Source organism: Poecilia mexicana, unplaced genomic scaffold, assembly GCF_051168715.1.
Source record: "Poecilia mexicana isolate PSO_F unplaced genomic scaffold, ASM5116871v1 scaffold_11, whole genome shotgun sequence".
In the NCBI taxonomy this organism is placed as follows: Eukaryota; Metazoa; Chordata; class Actinopteri; order Cyprinodontiformes; family Poeciliidae; genus Poecilia; species Poecilia mexicana.
Genome location: NW_028263380.1, coordinates 11,785,758 through 11,807,162, shown reverse-complemented (window position 1 = coordinate 11,807,162; position 21,405 = coordinate 11,785,758). Strand labels below are relative to the sequence as shown.

The 21,405-nt window shown below is 39.2% G+C and overlaps 1 protein-coding gene across 3 annotated transcripts in view; it reads left to right on the top strand.

Moving 5' to 3' along the window:
* ctnnal1 (catenin (cadherin-associated protein), alpha-like 1) overlaps positions 1 to 21,405 on the top strand; it is a 59,913-nt gene that overhangs the window by 17,002 nt on the left and 21,506 nt on the right. For all 3 annotated transcript variants that reach the window (XM_088010202.1, XM_014995172.2, XM_014995173.2), the window contains exon 2: positions 16,895 to 17,084. In XM_088010202.1, coding sequence (XP_087866328.1) covers positions 16,895 to 17,084 — 190 coding nt within the window. The remainder of the gene's footprint in view (positions 1 to 16,894; positions 17,085 to 21,405) is intronic.

Below are 21,405 nucleotides of genomic sequence, written 5' to 3'. Positions count from 1 at the left end.
GTGGTTAGAAAAGAAACTTTTGATCTTCAGCCGTTTTGTTTTTTGGTTGCTTTTCAGCAAAGACGTAGGAATTTCAGGTCATGTTTATTCCGACGTTCGCGTCTCGTCCGTACACGGTACTAATCTTTCATGAAAAGTTGTTATATGAATCCAGCTTTCTGATAAAGACTTGCTTTGCCGTGTTTCTTTGTCAGATATGTTTCGCGTTTATTGTCAGCCTCGGATGTCTGCCATCTTTCTTTATTTATTGTGTGTCCGCTCCTTTTTACCTGCCTATCGCTCCATCGCAGCTGCCCGTCTGTTTTTCTCCCAGGTTTATCGTTCTTTCTTATCTGAATCTGCTTCCTGTAAGCTTCCTGCTCCTCATATCGGCCTGACTGATTACACTGTAGCAGTGCTCTGCTTTCGGTAAAGATTGTGTGTGATCATCAGTGAGTGCACTACCAGGTCACTGTGGTCGAACAGCTTCTAGATTTACTTAGCTATGTAGAAATGCATTTGCTTGAAAATCAGGTAGGCTTTCCAAACCTGTGATTATGACGTCTTACGGTGTTTTCAAAGTAAAGATGGTTAAATGCTGTATTCATGTTCAGTCTGATAGAGCTCGTCACTGCAGACTGTCACAGACTCAGGTCGGAGTGACTTTGGGCAGGTTTGGAGAGCCAGGTGCCCGCTTAAGACTTGATGGATTTCCCCCTTATTTTTAGACAGCAGTGATAGAGCGGCAGGTAGCAACGAGGCCTCTCCACTTTCCTTCTTGAACAGGAACTCTACCAAACTCTGGCAGACAAATGCCAAGCCAGTTTTCTTGCACAGCCTCAGAGATTTAATCTTTATTGCAACAATCTCAAACATGTAATCTAAAATCCCTTGGCCACGCTTCTGTCCCATTATTTGAATTCTCGTTCCTGGGAGGCTTCAGGGAAACTCTGGGCTCTCCAACTGTGGCAGAGCATGGAGGGTTGATGCCAAGCTTTAAAACCAGACAATAAGTGGGATTTTTAGATGTTCATTTGACAGCGAATGGCATCTTGGAAGATTTGAGAGGAGTTTATTGGTTTGTCTTCTCTGTGCCAACCTTGAAATCTATTTTGTTGTTGTTTTGTCCTGTCTTATCTGCCTCGGTGCGTGCCGCCAGAACTAATTGACTCTAAAATTGCCGTGTTCCTCTACTGCTGCACAAGAAGCACCAGAGAAATATTTATCGGACTGAATGAGGGTTTATTTTCAAACTTGAACTTTTTTTTATTTTATTTCTGAATATAATCTGCATCAAAAGCACCAACGGTCTTCTTGATTAATGTAATCATGCAAGTACTTTGTCCACTGAATCCTCGCCGTCTTCTGCATTAAATCCAAAGGACTGTTGTTACTCATCCCAATTTGCCCGAAACCCGAATTCATTAACACACAAACAATAAGACGCGCAGTGCAGCAGTGTTCAGCGCTCTTTGGTGGTGTGACTAAAAATTGGACCGGGAAAAAGAACCAGCAGATCTGACAAACTGTCCTTGTTTAGTCATGTAAGGGAGGATTTCAGCAGAGAACTGAAGGGTCAGATGTCACTCCAGATTTAATGAGGAAGCAGATGATGCGACTGGATAATGTTTACCACAATATTAATCCAAAATGTGTTTCAGTTTGTCAGAACTTGTTTTTTTTTAATAAATCTCTGAGCTGATTCCAGTAGGTTGCACCTCATTTTTTGATTCTTTTATCTATATTTCAGAAATTATAATAATAATAATTAATAATAAACAATTTAAGATTTTGACTCTCTTGTTCTAAAGCCATTGCATTATTGCTTAGATCATTTTGATATTTTATTAATTAATTTGAAAAAGATAAACACATTTTTTCTTTATATTTTACACAATAGTGAACAAATCAGGAAATTTAATGAAGAAATATCCAGTGAAGCTAAAAAAATTAAAACATACAGCCATTAAAGTGCACACAGGGTAAATGGAGATTCTTTATAGTCAATGTTTTTATTTCATGAAAATAATAAAACATAGGAATTTCAAAGTTTTACTTATCATGTCAGCCAAACCTGATTTACAGACAATTACGTGAAATGACCCTTATGTTTTTTGTTTTTTTTAATTTCTGAAGGAGTGTTTCAATGAGACTAAAAACAACATGAATAATGATCAGCACAAAGTTTGTGATGTGGCATCTTCTAAATATAAATACATTAAGACTGAGCTGGTCAACGAAGACAACACAGCCTCTGCATTTCCACTAGAGGGTGCTAATGAACAAGAGTTGCAGATGTTAATTGGAGCAGATTACTACTGGCAGGCTGTTACTGGAAAGGTCCAAAGGGTTACAGATTCATTAGTGGCAGTTGAAACCCTCTTTGGATGGGCTTTACAGGGACCAGTGACTACCTCCAGTGTTACAGACACCACGTGTATGCACATTAGTTTGAACGAAGACACCCAGCTGTCTAATCAGTTGCATGCATTCTGGGAGGTGGAGTCCCTGGGTATTGTAAATAAACAGTCAGAAAGCCCAGAGGACTCAGAAATTATGCAACGTTTTGAACAAACAACAACATTTGAAGACGGAAGGTACCAAGTTGAGTTACCCTGGCAATGTGACAAAGACCAGCTTCCAGACAACTTCAGGGTAGCGAAGAAACGCTTTGAGAATCTAACGAGAAAGCTGAAGACTGATGTAAATTTATTTGCCAGATACAACGATGTAATAGAAGACTATCTTCAAAATGGTATCTGTGAGGAGGTTGCAGATGGAAAACCAGAAATGAATCAACAGACTGTGAAATATTATATGCCCCATCATGCTGTAATAAGAGAAGAAAAGGCCACTACCAAACTTAGAGTGGTATTTGATGCATCCTCACATGAGACAAACAGTCCATCCCTCAACGATTGTCTGTACACTGGACCTAACCTGAACCCAAACCTGCTAGATGTGCTCATAAAGTTCAGATTGCACAAGATAGCATTTACTGCTGATATAACTAAGGCTTTTCTTCAAATCTCACTAGCAGAAAAGGACAGAGATGCTGTCAGGTTCTTGTGGATGCACAGACCTTTAGCTAAGGACCGGAAAAATGAGGTGCGTGTCCTGAGGATGAAAAGAGTTGTTTTTGGAGTAACTCCCAGCCCATTCTTGCTTGCTGCCACTATCAGAAAACATCTCAAACAATTTGAAAGAAAACAGCCAAGGGCAGTACAGGCTCTCAGAGACTCTATGTATGTAGATGACTTTATTTCAAGCTCACCTACTGTGCAGGATGCTCTTCACATGACAACTGCAGCAAAGTACATTCTCTCTCAGGCAAGCATGAACCTCTGCAAATGGGTTACCAACTCACCTGATCTGAAAGCCATGTGGAAAGAAAATGGAGTAGAGCTCACTGGTGATACAGAGTCCAGTGGAAATGTGCTTAAAGTACTTGGACTGGTTTGGAGACCGGAACACGATGATTTTGTGTTTGATCAAAAGGGGTTAATGGACATTTTGAAAGACAGAGAAAATACAAAAAGAAGTGTACTAAGAACATCAGCCCGTATATTCGACCCTATTGGATTTCTTACTCCTTTTACAGTCCGAGTAAAGTGCCTGTTCCAAGAGATGTGGGAAAAGGGACTGAGTTGGGATGAACCATTACCTACTGACTTAGAAGAGAAGTGGGAGCAATGGTGTCTGGAGTTACCACTGTTACACCTGGTGTCTATTCCCAGGTGGTACCACACTGAGATTAACAAAGAGTCACACACTGTAAAGTTGCATGTCTACTGTGATGCAAGTGAAAAGGCTTACGGTGCCGTGGCATATCTTCAAGGACAAAACAACCAAGAAGAGACTATTAACAGTTTTGTGGCCTCCAAGTCACGAGTAGCACCATTAAAGAAAATGACATTACCTCGCTTGGAGCTCATGGGTGCACTTATTGGAGCAAGATTAGGATACAGCCTCCTTAAGCCACTGAACATGGAGAAAAACCAGCTCAACATGTGGACGGACTCTATGATCACGCTTCACTGGATCCGCAGCTCATCACGTCGATGGAAACCATTTGTGAGCAACAGAGTGGCAGAAATACAAGGGCTCACAAATCCAGAACTCTGGTCCCACTGTGCTGGCAAAATGAACCCTGCCGACCTTCTTACGCGGGGTTACCATGCTCGGAGCCTTATTAAGAGCCAGCTGTGGTGGAAGGGACCCACTTCACTGTCTACGGATGAGAAGGAACTGAACATTTGTAGTGACTATGTAGTGGATGAAGTGAATGCAGAGCTGAGGTCTGGGTATGAGACTGTTGTGCAGTTCACTGCCACTGAGCAAACTGAACCTCTGTTAAACTTAGAAAGGTACAGCAAGCTTAAGACCATGTTAAGAATCACTGCATGGGTAAAGCGGTTTGTTAATAACACAAGATCTTATCTGAAGGTTCAGGGAGAGATAAGTACAGAAGAACTTGGTGCAGCTGAAATGTACTGGATTAAGTCAACACAAGAGAGTTGTTTCAGTTCTGAAATATTGCAGTTAAGGTCAAACAAAAATGTGAAGGTAGATTCTAAAATCAAAGATTTGAAACCATTCTTAGATGAAAATGGTCTAATAAGTGTTGGGGGAAGGCTGCAGAATTCAGATCTTAGTTTCAGAGAACAACACCCTTGGATACTACCGACAAATCACAAGTATTCTGAACTATTAGTTCAGTCATGTCACGAAAGAGTGATGCATTCTGGTGTAAGAGACACATTAACTCAAGTTAGAGAACAATATTGGATTTTGAGAGGCAGACAGCTTGTAAGAAACATTGTTTCAAAATGTTACATCTGCAAAAAACTAAAGGTTAAGGCAGCACAACAGATTACTGCTCCCTTACCTCGAGACAGAGTAACAGAATCACCTCCCTTTGAAGTTACTGGTGTAGATTTTGCTGGACCCTTATATGTTAAAACTAAGGACGGGTCTGTAAAATCATACATAGCACTGTTTACATGTGCAGTGACAAGAGCAGTACACTTAGAGTTGGTCTCAGATCAGACTACAGAGAATTTCTTATTGGCCTTAAAGAGATTCATTGCAAGACGAGGTCTTTGTAGGGTCATTTACTCTGACAATGCTAGAACATTCAAAAGGGCTGACAAGGATTTAAAGGAGTTATGGCAAAACATCTTAGGATCGACACTCACAGAGTTTTTCACTGACAAGGGAATCACGTGGAAGTTTATCGCTGAGCGAGCAGCTTGGTGGGGGGGATTCTGGGAAAGGCTTGTGAGATCTGTAAAAACATGCTTAAGAAAGGTACTGGGGAAAGCATCTTTGAGCTTTGAGGAGCTCACAACTGTTCTTACTGAAGTTGAGGCAGTGTTGAACTCCAGGCCTCTGTCCTATGTAACTAGTGATGCATTAGAACCCCAGCCACTTACCCCATCTCATTTCTTAGTTGGTAAACGCTTAACTTCCTTGCCACCAAAGATTATTCCATCACCTCACCTAAATCAGGTTCTCACTGCAAATCGCGAACAGCTAGGTAGAAGGTGGAAATACCAACAGAAACTTTTGATAGGCTTTTGCAAACGCTGGCGCAGAGATTATTTGATGGACTTAAAATCAGCCCACAGGGTGAACAGTCCTACTCCAACACTACTTAAAGTAGGAGATGTAGTTCTTTTGGGGGAGGACAATACACCCAGACAGACATGGAAAATGGGTAGAATTGTAGAGGTCTTCCCAGGCAGGGATGGTCTCATACGTTCATGCAATGTTCGTACTTCGACTGGTGGCTTGTTACGCAGGCCTATTCAGTTATTGTACCCTTTAGAAGTATCTTAAATGAAAGGTAAATCCTACACAGATGAACAGTTGTTCATCGGGTGGGAGGATGTTGTGACTTTTTTACACTTATGTTGTTCAGTATATTTGCATGATAGTGACTGATTACAATTATATGTTAAGCATAATTTACATGATGATTATTATTATTATATTGAATATGATTGTATACAATTACAAAGGCGAAGTGAAATATATTTCAGTGTAAGACATGATTTATTTGAATAGAGGAAGTCTTTTATTTTGAAGAATGCTTAAGGATCTGTTACTGTTTAGTCACTATCTTGCTTTGTTGATTTTATTGCTTGGTTACGAGCAGTTTTTTGTTGCTGTTGTTCTGTTTTTATCGGCTGAAGCCCTTTTTTTCCTCTTCAATAAATACTGAACAAAAGGGTTCAGTAAAGGAAATACGAGCCTCCGTCTTGTTTGAGAAGAAGCTTTACTCCGTAACATCTTCTAAATATAAATACATTAAGAAAGCCTGTTCTTCATCAACTCCTCATATCTTTCATATTGGAGAAATGTAGAAAGTCTGGAAATCCAAATTCCAGTTTTTATTTGTCCACACATATCCCGAGTTGGAGATTTACAAAGTCAAAGTACCCAATTGAAGTCCGTCAAAGGGCATAAGAACCCACACAAATCAGCAATAACAGCATAAGTCCTGGCCAACTGCAGCTTGTACTTCCTGGTTTAATTTGACAACAGGGAACTTTGTAAAATGGTCGAGTTCAAGCTTCCCGAAAAGTTTGCTCACCATGGAGACGCTCTTGCCCTCGCAGACCCAGGGTGTCAAACAGCAACTTACTGCTGGTGGACTCATAAGCTCCTGTGCTCTTCTTCCTGCTCTGTTTCAGTACATTCTTTAACTTGGTTATCTATGAAATAGTTAAAAAAATAAATAAATAAACTATTTTAAAAAACTATTTTATCCTAAGTGATTTTATAAAGATCAAGACTAACTAAGGCTAATTTTATCTGTAGGAGCTGGTGTGTCTCTTTACATGTATGAACACTTAATTTTGAAATGGAGAAACAGATGTTTATCATGATAAAAAAAAAATGACGTGATTGTGATCGTTATCTAGCATAATATGCTTCATCTGTAATGGAAAGTCAAGACATTATCTTGTTTTATTGTGATGTGAAGATAATTTTGGTTTACTGAAGGCAGACAAACTAAATGGTTAAATATAACATAATATATATGGCGAAGAAAAAAAATAATGATGGGATTTAAGTGTTATTCATACAGAACAAACATGGTTATTAGAATTTAAAGAGATAAAACATTAGAATAAAGTCGACCATATATATGTTTTTAGCTCTCCATCTTTCAGCTTTTTCACAAACCGGGTTCTCTGTATTTGATATTAACATTCATGCATAAATGTAGGCTCCGCTCTCTGGTTAGCTTAAGAAATAGAACCTGAATAGTTAACATAGTGAAAAGTGAATCTGACCCAGCATTTTTCTTTGTGCTGAAGGTACATCTTCCTTCTGCTTGCTGACCCCTTCCTTGACTTCCTCTTTGTCTCGCTCTATCTCACTGTCTCCCTCCCACCTTCTATCCAGAGAATTACGTGAGCAGAGACTCATGAAAAGACATATTGTGTTCTTGTGAATGCGAGCAGTGTGTTTCTGAGGCTTTTCCTTGCAGCTTTTTTTATTCGCATGATCATCTTGCCGTTTGGATGCAAGAAGCGAGGACATTTTCAAACTTTTTTTTTTTTTTAATGTCCTCTGAATACAGGTCCAGCATCTCATGCGGCCAACATGGAGCTTTTCTCTGGAGCGCTGTAAACAACATGAATAGCTGCTGTGAACTTGTGCCCCTGAAAACAGGCAGAAGAAGTGTCAAAATGCATTCTTATGCTAAATAAATAAATAAATATCCCGTTTGCATATCTGGTTGTTGGAGCCAGGCCAAGAAAATTTCTACTGACCAGACTGTGTGGCCTTGTAATGAGGACTTTACATAAATTTTTGGGACCTTGCCTGGGCTCCATATGTGTGAGCGTTCACAGCACATTTTTTGTGTCTGAAACTTTTATGTGCTGCACAGATAATTAAAAGTGCGAATTATAGACACCGCCACATGGTGGAATTGTAATTTTACCTATTTTCTTGTCATATAAAATCTTTGTCTCTTGCTAAGATGTGCTGAAAACATCCAAAAAGCATTCAAATGTATCTTTGTTAAAGAATTTGTTAGTTGGTGCGTTTTTTATTGTTTTGTTTTTTCTTATACCAACTGGGTACTTGAGTCACTTTCAACAGACATAGTGGGTTATTTGTGACGAATCTATTTTCACTTTCTGCTGCTACTTCTTCTTCAGGTACAGACATCCTGTAATTTTCCCTCTGCATTCCTATTGAGACTTAAATGTGGCCAGATCTCAGACCTGCGCACCGGCGTCACGTCATTGTCTCAAAACAAGCCTTCATTGTGTGTTGCGCCTGCATCTGGGAGAAATCAGCGTTTGTTTGTTTTGAACATCATGTGCTTTTCAAAAAGCAACGCTTAACTACAGATTTGACGATAGTTTGAGTTGTAGGTTTCACTCATATTGAAGCTGGTTCTCGTGGCATTTCATTATATTTTCAAAAAGTCTTCTGCGAATCAAAGGTTAGTGTGTAAAATGTCTTGAAGCTCCTGCTTTCTCTTAATTGTCAGAAATGACTGAAAAGCATGACGCACGTCTGTAAACATTTACTTAGACACTCGTTTTGGGTGAGAAATTGTGTTGAGTTTTTTTTTTTTTGTAGATTGACTTTATTTGGCTATAAAATTGGGACTTTTAATAACAGTAAAGAAGAATTGGGCCATCATCAGTAAATAATTTAGCAGCAGGAAGTAGTTCTTCTCCCCATTCTTCAGTAAAATGTCACGCACACTCAATGAAGAGAAATGATACTTCTGTGTCTCTTGTCCTTCCCGAGGAGTTGATTCTGCACCCTGGGAAGCAGCTAGTTATTATTCTCAGTCAACCCTTCCCAGCTCATGTTTGCCGTGGAGTCTGCTCGCCCTTCCACATATTCAAATGTCAGCTGTGATTGCTGAACTCAAGCTGGAAGGCCAAGCACTGCCCTTTTTCTCATGCATATCCAGTGAGGGGTACAGTCTGATAGGAATCCAAAGTCATTCAACTTGCTGCCCCTGCATTCTACTCAGATCGTCTGAGTGTGTTTTTTTTTTCCTTCCCGTTTGCCTGCCTGCTTATCAGAAAGCCTCATTACACCCCCACCTCGCTCTGTCTGTCTGCATCAGTATCCACACATGCTTGTCTGTCTCATTTGGTTGCATGTCTGTTGGCCTACACGTGGGCTAAAGTTCATGTCGTGTGCTCGCCGTCTGATTTGTAGCCTTTTTGTCACATGTTCCCCACTTCCTCACTGATTACAATAACATGTCCACGGTCCAGACCCAGACAAAAGGAAGCTGGCTCAGTAAGCCACCGGGCAGACTGACACATGAGGTAACATTACAAATATGAAAAGCAAACTGTAGACTCAATGACATCGGAAAGCAACGGTCAGTAGTGTTTGTAATGTTCTATCGAGTCTTTGCCTTTTCTTTGAGCAGAATTGCTTTAAGGAAGTGGAAGCCTGGTGGTCCTGTTTTACTGCATTCATAGTAAAGGAATTCAAAATGAATACATTTTTTGTAAGACCAATCTGTGAAAATGCGATTGCTTTCTAAAACCTGAAAGCTACCTATGGACGCACCTTTAAAGATTTCTGGCCAAATCTTCTGTTCAGAATGGTTTCATTTAGCAACGTCAGATGGTTTACAAGCAGTTTCGCAAATAAATATGAATCTAGACTTTGACCACCATAGACCAGACCAAAACCTTCACTTTTCATTCAGCATTTTATGTAGGATCAGGGGCATTGCCAGAAATCATGGCAAAAAATTTGATTGCCCCCCCAACAGTAGCTGCTGTTACAGTTTTTTGAGTCTATTTGACCCACAAAAAGCGTCACAATTTTAAAGGCTTGCAACCGCCTTGCTTTCTGTGGTCATATACTGATACTAGGACAATATTTACTGCTCATGAATTTTACATACAACAGTTCACATACAGAATGTAAGTAGGTTGCTTACATTTTTTTCCTATTACTGAAATATCTCTCCCCACAAGCAACAGTCATAGGCAACATGCAAAATACACATAAAGCAATCCAGACTTCTCAAAAAATGCTATGTAGCTGTATTTCATTCAAACTGCAGTACATAACTTTAATAAAAAAAAAAAACATATTTTCTCCATATTTGTTAAAGCTGTCACCACGTCGTGACAGTTTGTTATGAGACAGATAATCTGTGAAAAAAAAATCAATCTCCTTCACCTCCTCCCTGAACTACTATTACTGGATAAAGTAATGCAACGTTCCAGCCAAAACAACCAATCAGAACCAGGAGGGAGGGCCTTAGCGGTGTCAATCAACCTCATTCACTCACTGCTAAATATGCTAATGGGGGAGAAACAATATGGCGCCCCTGTGAAGGGTTAATGGTTCCTTCAATTACAGGAAGTTATCCAACCCCAGACCATAACACTTTTTGGGTGATACGATTGCTTTTTTGTAAAATGCTCCAGTTTATTTCTCAACATAATGATCAAATGTATCGACTATACAAACTTTCACTTCTTGAAAGTTGTAGAAAAGGAGTATGGAGAAATTCAAATGCATTACACGTTTTTAAAATCTTTGATGATTTCTTGGTATTCAGACTTAATATTCCTTACTCCAACCAACCTTTGGCGCATGAGCTACATTCTAAGATTAATGGTTGTACCTGCACTGATTGACTTGTTGCCAGCAAATTTATTTTAAATGAACACTTCTCTTACAGCTCTTTGGCCAAATAAAGGTAGAATAAAGATGCAGCACACCAAACTCAAATTAACTTATTGACACATTAGTTTCACTTCCAGAGACTAGCACACGCGCCTCGACATGTGACGCATGGATGTGGTTTCGCTCGGAGCGACAGTGAGATGCAGTTTTGTGGCTTAATGTAACCCGGTTCCCTGTAAACTTTTTTCAGACTCAGCAACTCTTTCCATTGTTTATGGGCAACTGAAAGAGCATAAAATGAGCACTTCCTTAATTTGAGGACACGACTTATCGCTGCAAAATATTCGTTTTAATTGGCTGCTGGACTAAAGCTTCTTCTTTTTTTTTTTTTTTTTTTTATGATAATTACCAAGTGGTCTCCAGAAAAGTGGCTTTGCTCATTCGGGTTAATTTCTCAGTTTGTTTTCAGCATCTGCAGTGCATTTTGCAGCTAAAATTAGAATGAAAGAGCTTGAAGGCCTGCTATACGTTTTTGAAAGATGAGGTAATGTTGGTTTTATATATTTCTACTCTCCTCTACGCAGGGTTTTACCCTGCTCCCTGAAGAATGCAGCTTAAATGCTGCAAGCTGCTGCTGTATCACACTGTACTGTACTGCAGCAGCTTAGCTCTGTGGGTGAACTTGGACCCTCAACTGCACAGTGAGGAGGAGAAGTAGGAGGGAGAAGTTTCCAGAAAGTTGGAAAAGAAAACAATTCAGTGATACAGACACAAAACAAAGTAGAGAGGCATTCAGTAGAAGAACAGTGTCCTCTTTTTTTTTTTTCCCTTTTAATCCCCTCCTTATTTCACGTTATCTCATCCGCTCTCACCGACAATGTTTTCCCCTCCCTTTTCATCTCCTTATATTCTAGAGTCTGGCTATCGACCAGCGCAAGATTGAACTGCATTCTCCTCGCAGCCAGTTTGCTGGGAATTTACTCTCTTATTAAAGTGCATGTTCAGAGCAGCTTTCCTTGCGTGTTTTGTTTTGCTTCCCACACACATGGCCCCCGGTGAACAGCTCGTCATGTATCTCACTACGTGAATAAAGGCTAAACAGAAACTTGGCTTTTTGTCAAGGATGCCACGGCTCAGATAAAGAGATGCTAATACTGTCTGGGAACCATTTTTGGACAAACCTACATGGTCGAGGCAAATATTTGCAGCATCTTCTTTTTTTTTTTCTTTTTGTTTTTTTCTTCATGTTATTTACATCCATTTGTTAAATGCCTTAAATTCAGTTTCGCTGTTAATTTTCTGAAATGTTTTTCTTTGGGGTTGCAACAATGATCCCTTTGTGTTGTAACAGACTGAAATAAGATCTGAAAGTATTTTCTGTTCTGTTTAACTAAGTGATTCACTGCTTGTCTACGGTGACAAGCAGGGATTTTTTTTTTTTTGTCTTTTCTCACAAAGCGCGCACACACACACACACACACACACACACACACACACAAAGATTTTTCTGGAAAAACTTCACTGCAAGTTTGGGCTTTTCAACAAACATGACCAAGGTGTTACATTTCTCATGTTATTCTCTTGAGCTCAATGATTTTTTTCCCCAAACCCTTCTCTGCTGCTGCAAAATGTTATCTACAAACAACAACAAAAAAAATATGCCTCTAGTTTCTGTTCAGCCTTGACTTGCGGATTTTTCTCTGAACTTTAACATATACTAGAACATCTCAATAGTTAGAATATTGTGTAAAAGTGCAATTTTTCTTGCCAGTCACTTCAGGAAGTAATAGGCTTATTTTGCAGAGGTTTTTTAAACATAAAGTAGAAATATTTTAAGCTTTTATTTATTTTTGGTTTACAATGTAAAGATCCAAAAATGAGTTTCTTGGAAAATTAGAATATCACACACTAGACCGATCAAAAAACAGAAGTTCTAGGCACAAATCCTAGGCGTCCTCTTGCATGAATTACTGCGCCAGTGCCATGACGCCCCGACGGCGTTGACGCACCAGGCTCACAGGTGATCAGCCTGCATGTGTGTCCAGATCACTATGATAGTTGCCTTTGGGTCTGAAGGTAGGTAAATAAGTTTTGTCCTCTCAGTGGAAACCTCCACTGTCCTTCAGCGTAATTGATCAAATTGTTTTGTTGCTGCGAGTCGGGACTGAAAATTGCCGAAAGCTGTCATTTTTCATCAACGGGTGACATCTTGGTATTTTCCTTGTGTGGATTCAACTAGGACAAAAAAAAAATTTAGTGATCTTGTCAGCTTGGACGGAGTAATGTTACTTTGCTTGACATTCCCTCATTCTCACATGTGAGGACATCCTTCCATTTCTTTAGAGTTTTACTTCAGATTTAGCCTTTCTGCTCTTGGAGAAATACAGCTCCCAGCGCTTTACTCGTCAAGTCTGTCTGTGAGCCAAGCAGAGTTTAACGGCAATCAGTGAAACAAATGAGACGAGCAAGCAGGCCAACACAGGACTCACCAAACAAGCAATTATTGTAATGAACATCTACAATGTGTGTTTAATAAAAGTCCCAGTGGGCCTCTCGGTTCAGCTCGTTCGAACTGACGCAGTTTTTTTTTTCTTCTTTTTTTCTCCCTAGCCACCTCTTGTTAGAAAAGGGATTCTTTGCAGTTCTCAAAATGACACAACTGCAACAACTATGTCAAACGGAGAAGAAAAGTCTGCTCAGAAATTATGTTTAGAGGAAAAAAGTTGTTTACGCAATCAAATTACCCGCATGTCAAAAAAAAAAAAAAAATTAAGAATGAGAACGGTGGCAAATAAATCTGGACCGCGGGACAGGGTGATTCTGATAACGTCGGACTTTCTCTTAGCACGGCCATTCAGTGAAACTGAATCTGTAGCCATGGGAGGCAGCCACAAATGTTTCCACCTTTTGTTGCTCTCAGATTTATAGTCAGTCACTGTGTCCTGGAGTTACTGGCCTAAATTTCCTGCTAACCAGTGGGTGGAATTGGTTAGCGTATTGTTATTCACAGTGAGGCGCATTGAGGTTTTTTTTCTTATGGCCTTGTAATTGTCTTCCTTATTATGCACAACAAAGAGATGAGAGCTCAATTGTTTGGTATTGACTGGTTGAATACCAAAGTAGATGGAGAGATTGTGAAGGTTAGTAGAAAAGGGGTTGAAATAAAAGTTTTAAGTCTAAATTTGAAAAGTTACAAACCTTGATAAAACTGCCACAGAAGCACGAGGCAGAAAAGTTTATAGCATGTTGTATTTTTGTTTTTTCTGTACAAACCTTTTAACTTTAGAAGACAAATCATGTGTTGTGCTCATCAATTTTCAGTCTTACTGTAATATGTTTGCCCTCAAAATGTAATTGTGTTGCTAATGTCTGGTTGATAAAAAAAAAAAAGAAAAGTTATTTAGTTCCTAAAAGGTTCAGAGGGGTGTTAATTATTTTCAGAAGTTAACATTTTAAATGAGTCCCCCCTCCCCACTGGCATATGTAAAAGGAATGTGCACTTTTCACCTTTCCACAAAGTTCCACTGACGAATGCTCATACACAAAAAGCCCTCCCCGGTGTCATTGCACTGTATCAATATTATGTTTTCTCCACCCGGCTCTGTTCCTGTTTGCCTGGCCCAGTTAAATGTACCAAACCTAGTAATCCCATAACGGAGGTAATCCCAGGGTGCTTTCTTTCTGCTCTCTGTTCTCCCTCTTGGAAAACTTTCTTTCCTCTCGTTACCACTTTATATGCCCACCACTGGTTAGGTTCTGTCTATGGAATCATGCCTGTTTCACATAAAAGACATTATCTGCTGCCCTCGCAGATCACATCCTCATGCAGGCAGTACTGGCATTTTTGTGGACAGCTAAATTTGAGCTCAAGCTGAGACGTATCTAAAATCATCTAAGACATACAGGATAGTGGGCATTAATCACAGTGACCACTACTGTTCAATAACTTTTCCTTAAAGAGAAATTAGTTCTCAGGAGTCTCTTGGTTTAACTTTTTCATTTTATTGCCTTTTGGTGCCACTTTTTTCTCCCTCTCCTCACTTTATTTTTCCTCCTCCTTCCCTCATACATCCCAAATTTCACATTCCTTTTCTGCCTTCAGGCGTGCATGCATGGCTGAATAAATGCATCCAGGACTCAAAATACTTTACAGGTCAATTCAACATCATTCCTTTATTTATATTGGAGGAGAGCCTCCAGGTCTTACTTTTGCTTAAAATGTTAGTGCAATTATGTTTCTTGATGGGGTATTCCATGTTTGTGGAATATTCAAACATCCATCCATCCATCCATCCATCCATCCTTTGAATATGTTGATGCGTTTCCTGTTTCTCACTCAGTGACTGCTGGAGACAGGAACCAGCAGCTAGAATATATGTTTCCGTGCTCAATTTGTTAAAAATTCATGCCTTGCAGTAAAAAGCTATTCAGAAACAGAAGATGTGAAAGACACGCAAAATATTACTTGATTAAAAGAAGAGTCTAATGTGCACTTTAGGATACGTTGTCATGTTGCTGCAGACTGTAGAACTAAAAGCATAAAAAGCTGTGTGACATGTAACAACTTGTGTTTTTAGACAAAAAGAGCATGAAAATGGTGAAGTGCAGCAGGTTTTTCAGTCGCTCCCTTTCTCTCTTAAACATAAACCCGCTGGTGCCCTTTGTACTCTCCCTGGCACCAACAGTCTGTATAAAGATGCTACTGTGGATAGGATGCAGTGATAATAGACTTAGAAAGAAAAAGTAGCATCTTAAGGAATTGATTTTACGTAGGTCCTTTGCTGACGTGAGATTTGCCCTGAAAATTATTTTACCAGTTTGTGAGGTGACAGCATTCTGTCATTCACACAAAGGAAGCCACATTTATGTGAAATCTTTCTTACAGCTTCACCCAGACATGCCAATAGGCTGAGAGAATCAGTGTGTAAGAGACTATCTGCACACTTCAAATTGACCAGCAGAAGAAATCTGCACCAAAAAAAATACACATTATTGCCAGCTACATTTATAGGGCTACAGTAAAAGCACTTGTTTTAGTTATTTACTGCCATACTTAACCTTTTTACCCAATATGTTTGGGAGCCTGGTAAGTTAATGTTGACTTATTTGTTCAAGCTGTGCTTTAGTATAAAGTCTGGTAGGTTTAGTTCATGGGAAGATAGGCCTGCATGTTTTTTTCCCCCCACACATCTGAGAACTTTGCTGCCAGTCGGCCAGTAGGTGGTGCTCTTCTGATAAGTCATGACTGTAACTTTCAATCAGTGCTTTTAACTAGATTAAAATAATTTCTCTCCCTTTGACCGTCATACAGTGCTGACCGACGGCGCACAACAATACGTACATTCAAGAAATCTCTGTTGATTCTCTGAAACTTAGTTTGACCAACATGGACTGTATAAAGGTCTTATGGATTTGGTACCTTTTGACTTTTTAAGACCACGACAAATCAAGAAGTTGCTCCAGACACATCGGGGTTCAACAAGGACCGGTCTTTAAAATGTGTTGTTGTGTACGGACAATTTGTTGTCACCGATTCCCCTCGTGGGCCCACCTGCAGTCATATTCCAATTAAAAGGACCACCCACCTCCTAAAGGACTAAATGATTTATAACATACACACACCCCATTCATACACTCAATAACAACAGCTGGAGAGAAGGAGACACAGCCAATAAATATTTAATGACTCCCTTTATCTATTTATAACTGATACGTGTTACCAAGAGGACGTATTTCAGTGTGTTTCCACTTACTTGTCCTGGATTAGACTGCACTGAATAGGAAACCCTAAAAAATGTCTGTCATTTTAGCTGTTTTTTTTTTTTTTTGTTGAGATGCTATTTGATATAATTGCTCGTGTGCAAATCTCTTTTTCTAAAAGATTAAAAATGTAATATTTTAAACACTGTATTTACCTACAGTGTTAAATATGGAGCCAAGAACAGCTGCTTTGAATATTTGTAATTTTTCTTCATAGTTATATGACATAAATTCTTGGGTCCTTCAGTATTTACTTTGTCTTTTTCATTCCTTGTTTGCTTTTCTTTATGACTTTCATTCCTTATTTACTCCTACAAAATGTACAGCAAATATTGATACCCTACAAGAGAATGGATCGCTGATTTAAGAGCAGTATTCCACCGAACTGTCCAAATGCATGTAGCACTGAGCAGCTTTTTCTGTTCAAAATAAACCTCCAACCCTTATTTTAATAGAAAAAAACCAAAACCCTCATTTCTTTTTTGTCTTTCTCCTTAAATTTCTGCAGATCACGACGCTGATAAACCACAAAGACAGGCCAAAGAAGTCTGAGCGGACGTCGGCAGCGATTCACCGCGTGGGTCAGGCAGTGAGCGTGGCAGTGGGGCGTTTTGTCGCCGTTGGGGAGGCCATTGCCTCAGAAAACCAGGAGCTGAAGGATGAAATGGGTCAGGCGTGCTTTGAAGCACGCAGAGCAGGTAGGAATCCTTTAGCTGCACCTTCGCAGGTGCTTAACATTTTATCTAAATTGTGTGTTTTATACTTCATAAAACGGTGGACATTTTTCCTGCTTTGCTTCAAAATTACACTTTGCTCTGCAGAAAAAAAACCCCAATACTAACATGAGTGTCTTTTTTTAGATAACGCTCTATCTTTTTGTTGTAAGCACAAAAAGGCTTTATGAGATTTCGGGGCTTTTCTGGACAGTTTGTGCTGAGCAGACCTTTCGGTAAGCTAAGAGTTGCTCATCAGTGTTTTGCTAAGCCAAAGTGTGACAGTTTCATAAAGCTTTAGACACGTCACCTTCAGGCTTCAGTGTTATCAAATTTTAGCAAATTTCGATTAGTCTGGACAACCGAGCTGTCACCCGGTATTACACCAGAAGACCTCCAGAGTGCTCTAAAGACATTGTGGTTATTGAGTTGGGGATGAAGGCGAGGCGGGGGGCGGGGGTGGGGTAGGGAGGGAAACAGCTGCAGCACCCTGGGGTGTTGTGTAGAAGAGGAAATTAATCTGCCTTTACATGGATAATGGGCTATAATTGAAGGTTATTGGACAATGGTTGTTACCTGAAGAAATATCAACCTGTTAGATTTAAATTGAGGGGGAAAAAACCCCAAAGCATTTGTATTGGATGTCTCTTTTTAAAGTCGAGTTTATACAAAGCAGCTGTTAAGTGCATTTTGTTCCTGTCTCATCAGAAACACGTATGGGAGGCAGAAATTGACAGATTTAGCATCATCCTAAATGAATCAGGCAGATTGTCTAAAGAAAGTTTTTCTGTATTAGGATGACCCAAATATTTATTTTTTTAAAGCTCCTATTGTAAAGACTTGTCGAAAGTCATGTTTGGTTAATTTGCTGTATTTGCACCAAAATCCTTTTGGCGAAAAGCCTTTTGTTAATATTTTGTTTGCCCCTTAGAGTTTAGGCAATCTCTTGGCAGAGTCCAGGTTAATGATTACATTTATAAAACAGTAACTCTAAAAAAATTATGCAAAACTGAAAGAAAATAAATTGCCATTCACATCATCAAAACAAGTAAACATTTGATTCCTGCTACATGGCAGTGACGAAAAATGCGAAAAATATCTTTAAAGTCATTGTCAAATCTTTCGTCACATCTAGAAAATAATGAAGACATTGTGGTTATTGAGTTGGGGATGAAAAAACAGCTGCAGGGTGCGTTTACATGGGTAATGCATTATAATAAACCCAGAATAAAAGATTATCAAAAGTTTAGTTCACACCTGATTGGGTAGATTGTGTTAACACATAATTTTCCATAGAAAGTGTTTTATAAATTAGAAATATTTTAATATTAACTTGTACACATATTCATTCACTGCAATTATATCAGCAAGGTTATGCCGTGTACTGGCTTGCATGTGGTTTACAAAGTAGTGTAATGACTTAGAAAAATGTTACGTTGGGATTAGCAAGCCAGATTGTTTTTTTTTTTTTCTTAAGTAAAAAAAAAAAAAAAGTCAAGGTCATGATGTGCACAGTTATGGATGGACTTACAGCATCTTGTGTAAATATGTGGGTCCCGTTTCGCTAATGTTCATAAACTGATGTTTATTATCTAGTGCAGTTGTCAGGTTAGGTTTCCATGTAAACTTTAATTTTGAAAAAAAAAAAAAAGAAGGAAAAACACCCGTCAGGCTGCACATTGTTCTGCACAATGTTCTTCACATTTCTCCGCCTGTTGAAAAGATCTGTGGCCTCCAGGTTTATCTGATGATCAATATGTTCTAAATATGCAGAAAGGTGAAGAGGAATCATTATTTTCTTAGAACGTCATGTCTTTCTATAAGAAGCAAAAAAAATAAAAAAAAATAAATCACTTTGAGTTTTTCTTTTGTAGTTGTACACACACACACACACAAGCACAGGGGACCCTTGTGTGTACAGGGATGTACATGGATGCCAGCAGGAAGGTGAGGTGGTACGAAAAGGGAAGCTACAAGGACAAAAAGTTTGGCAATCACTACACTTACCCACTCTATGCATGGTGTCGCCTCTTCCTGTCTTACCATTTTTCTACTTCCTTTAAAAAACATTTGCACTCCAATACAAATTTATCCTGTCCAGAGTATGTTTTTGTGTAGTCCCAGCAAGGAACTAAATAAGTCAACTTTTAAAAATGTGGCTCAGTCTTATGGATGTTGTACTTAGTCTAATAAAGTGGGCAAAAATAATTTTACCCCATTTTTGGTAAGTACTTATCTTCACATACTCTGAAAAAATTTCCCAAGTCCAATGTCTTTGCAAGTCCTATTTGTACAGTAGTTACATATGGGATACATTTCAAGGTAAAGACTGAGGGGCCTTTTAAACAAAGCTTTGTTTGCTACGTTATTACATTTTTTGGAAAAATGAGCCACTATTATGGTTAGAAAACACAGGTTAGCATTTGTGCCAACACCTCGGGAAGAAGATTCATGGTTTAGGTTTTGCAAACTTCAAATTTAGGTGCAACATTTCTTAATCTGCCCTTTTAAGCTGGAAACGGTGTGACGTTTCTTCCAGTTGGGGGCAAACAGTGTCTCAGTGGCTAAAGATTTTAAACCCAACATTGTAACAATAGGTTAACGCGGGGGGAACCAGCCAGTGTAGAAAAAGCATTTAGTCCTCTCACACCGCTGATTTGTTATGACGGCTAAAACTCTAACAAAGAGGCTGCTGTCGGGAGGAGTTGAGTCGGCTGATGAGGAAATGTTCTCGTGAGTCTGTGTGTGCATAGGTGAAGCTGACTGTTCGTGCATGCGTTAAAACACATGCATGTTTTTCTGCCTGCTGTGACTAATTTACTCCAGTTTTCACAATGATCCATTCAGAGTTCTGCCTTTGGGTTGGCCCTGAAAAAACTTTAAACCATTGCTCATTATAACTTTTGTTTTTGTTCCTGCCACCCGACTTCTAAACGTCTTGTATGATCAAAAGGCATAAGCTTTGTTCTTTTTTTTTTTTTTTATCTTTTAAACAGTCAGCGGGGGGGAGAAGAGGTAGTTAGCAAGGGATTGATGTTTATTTGATCTGTCTATCTGAGCCTTTCTTTGCAATTATCATTATAATAAGAGTAAAGTTGAACTAAAATACAAACTGCATTAGAAAATGAAAAAAAAAAAAAAAAGCATTTTCCACTTTATGTATCCAGTCAAATATTTGGACTCTTGATTGGTATAACTAGTGAGATTTGGTGTCCTGCAGAAAGGATGCCATGTTCTACATATGGAGTGCTGACTGTGATATGATATGATATGATATGCTGACTGTGTTTTCGCTCACTACTACAGCACAGTCAAGGAACTCAGACAGGATCTCCTCTGAGCCCGGCCACAAAGTTTAACTTGTTAGCAGAGCTGGCTGCGAATAGCAGCATGTCAGATACAATCATTTTGTCCGGGCTGCTTCCTGAAAAGGACCAGCCAGACCTGGAAGAGAATTGAACTGCATTACGTGATGTCAGAGCCTGTGTCCTCACCCTCTCGCTATCAGAGCTTTTTTTTTTTTCCTTTTCAGACTCTACTCCGCAATCTGATTCCAAAGTCTGTTTTCTCTTTATTGGAAGCAACTAAAGTTTTTTCTTTTTCTTTTTCTTTTTTTTTTGTTTAGGATAAAAAATATGGAAAGAGAAACAAGAAAAAAAAAAGGGAAGCTGTGAATCCCTGGAGAAATTTGATCGGTTGTTTATAAATTTCAGTTTAGTTGGCATATTCACAAGCTTTTTCCTTAGCTTTGAAGTTTTCGGCATGAAAAATTGTCTCCACAAAGCATGCAGTTTTGTTTGGGTCAAGTTGGCTCTGTTATTGTAAATGTACTCCCAGAGGTGGGGAGCAATAGACTGGCATAGCATTACATAACAATGTTGCCTCACACAGCTCCATTGGTTTCCCCCAGAGAACTGATTTTAAACTAAGGGTGCATTAATCCTGGAGTCCAGAATTTTGACCTGGGAATGATATTAAATCCAATTAAACTTTGTTTAGTCTGCACGTTACATAACCAGTATATTTACATAGCTCTATGTGCCAAAAAGCTAAGAAAGGTGAATAATGGTGTATTTCTCTTCACTCTATGCCTTCAAGCATTAAATTAACATGCTTACAAATGGTGATGCACATTGCAACACGTGTAACTGGTTTAATACAGACCCCGTAGAAGACGACGTAAACATTTTATTTCTACCACGCTTACTGCGTTTTGTATGTGCTGCTGCCTGAAGCTATATTGGATTGGGGGCGGGGGAGCTATCGTAGATTTCATCTGAATCTGAATTTGGAGATTCAGACTTCA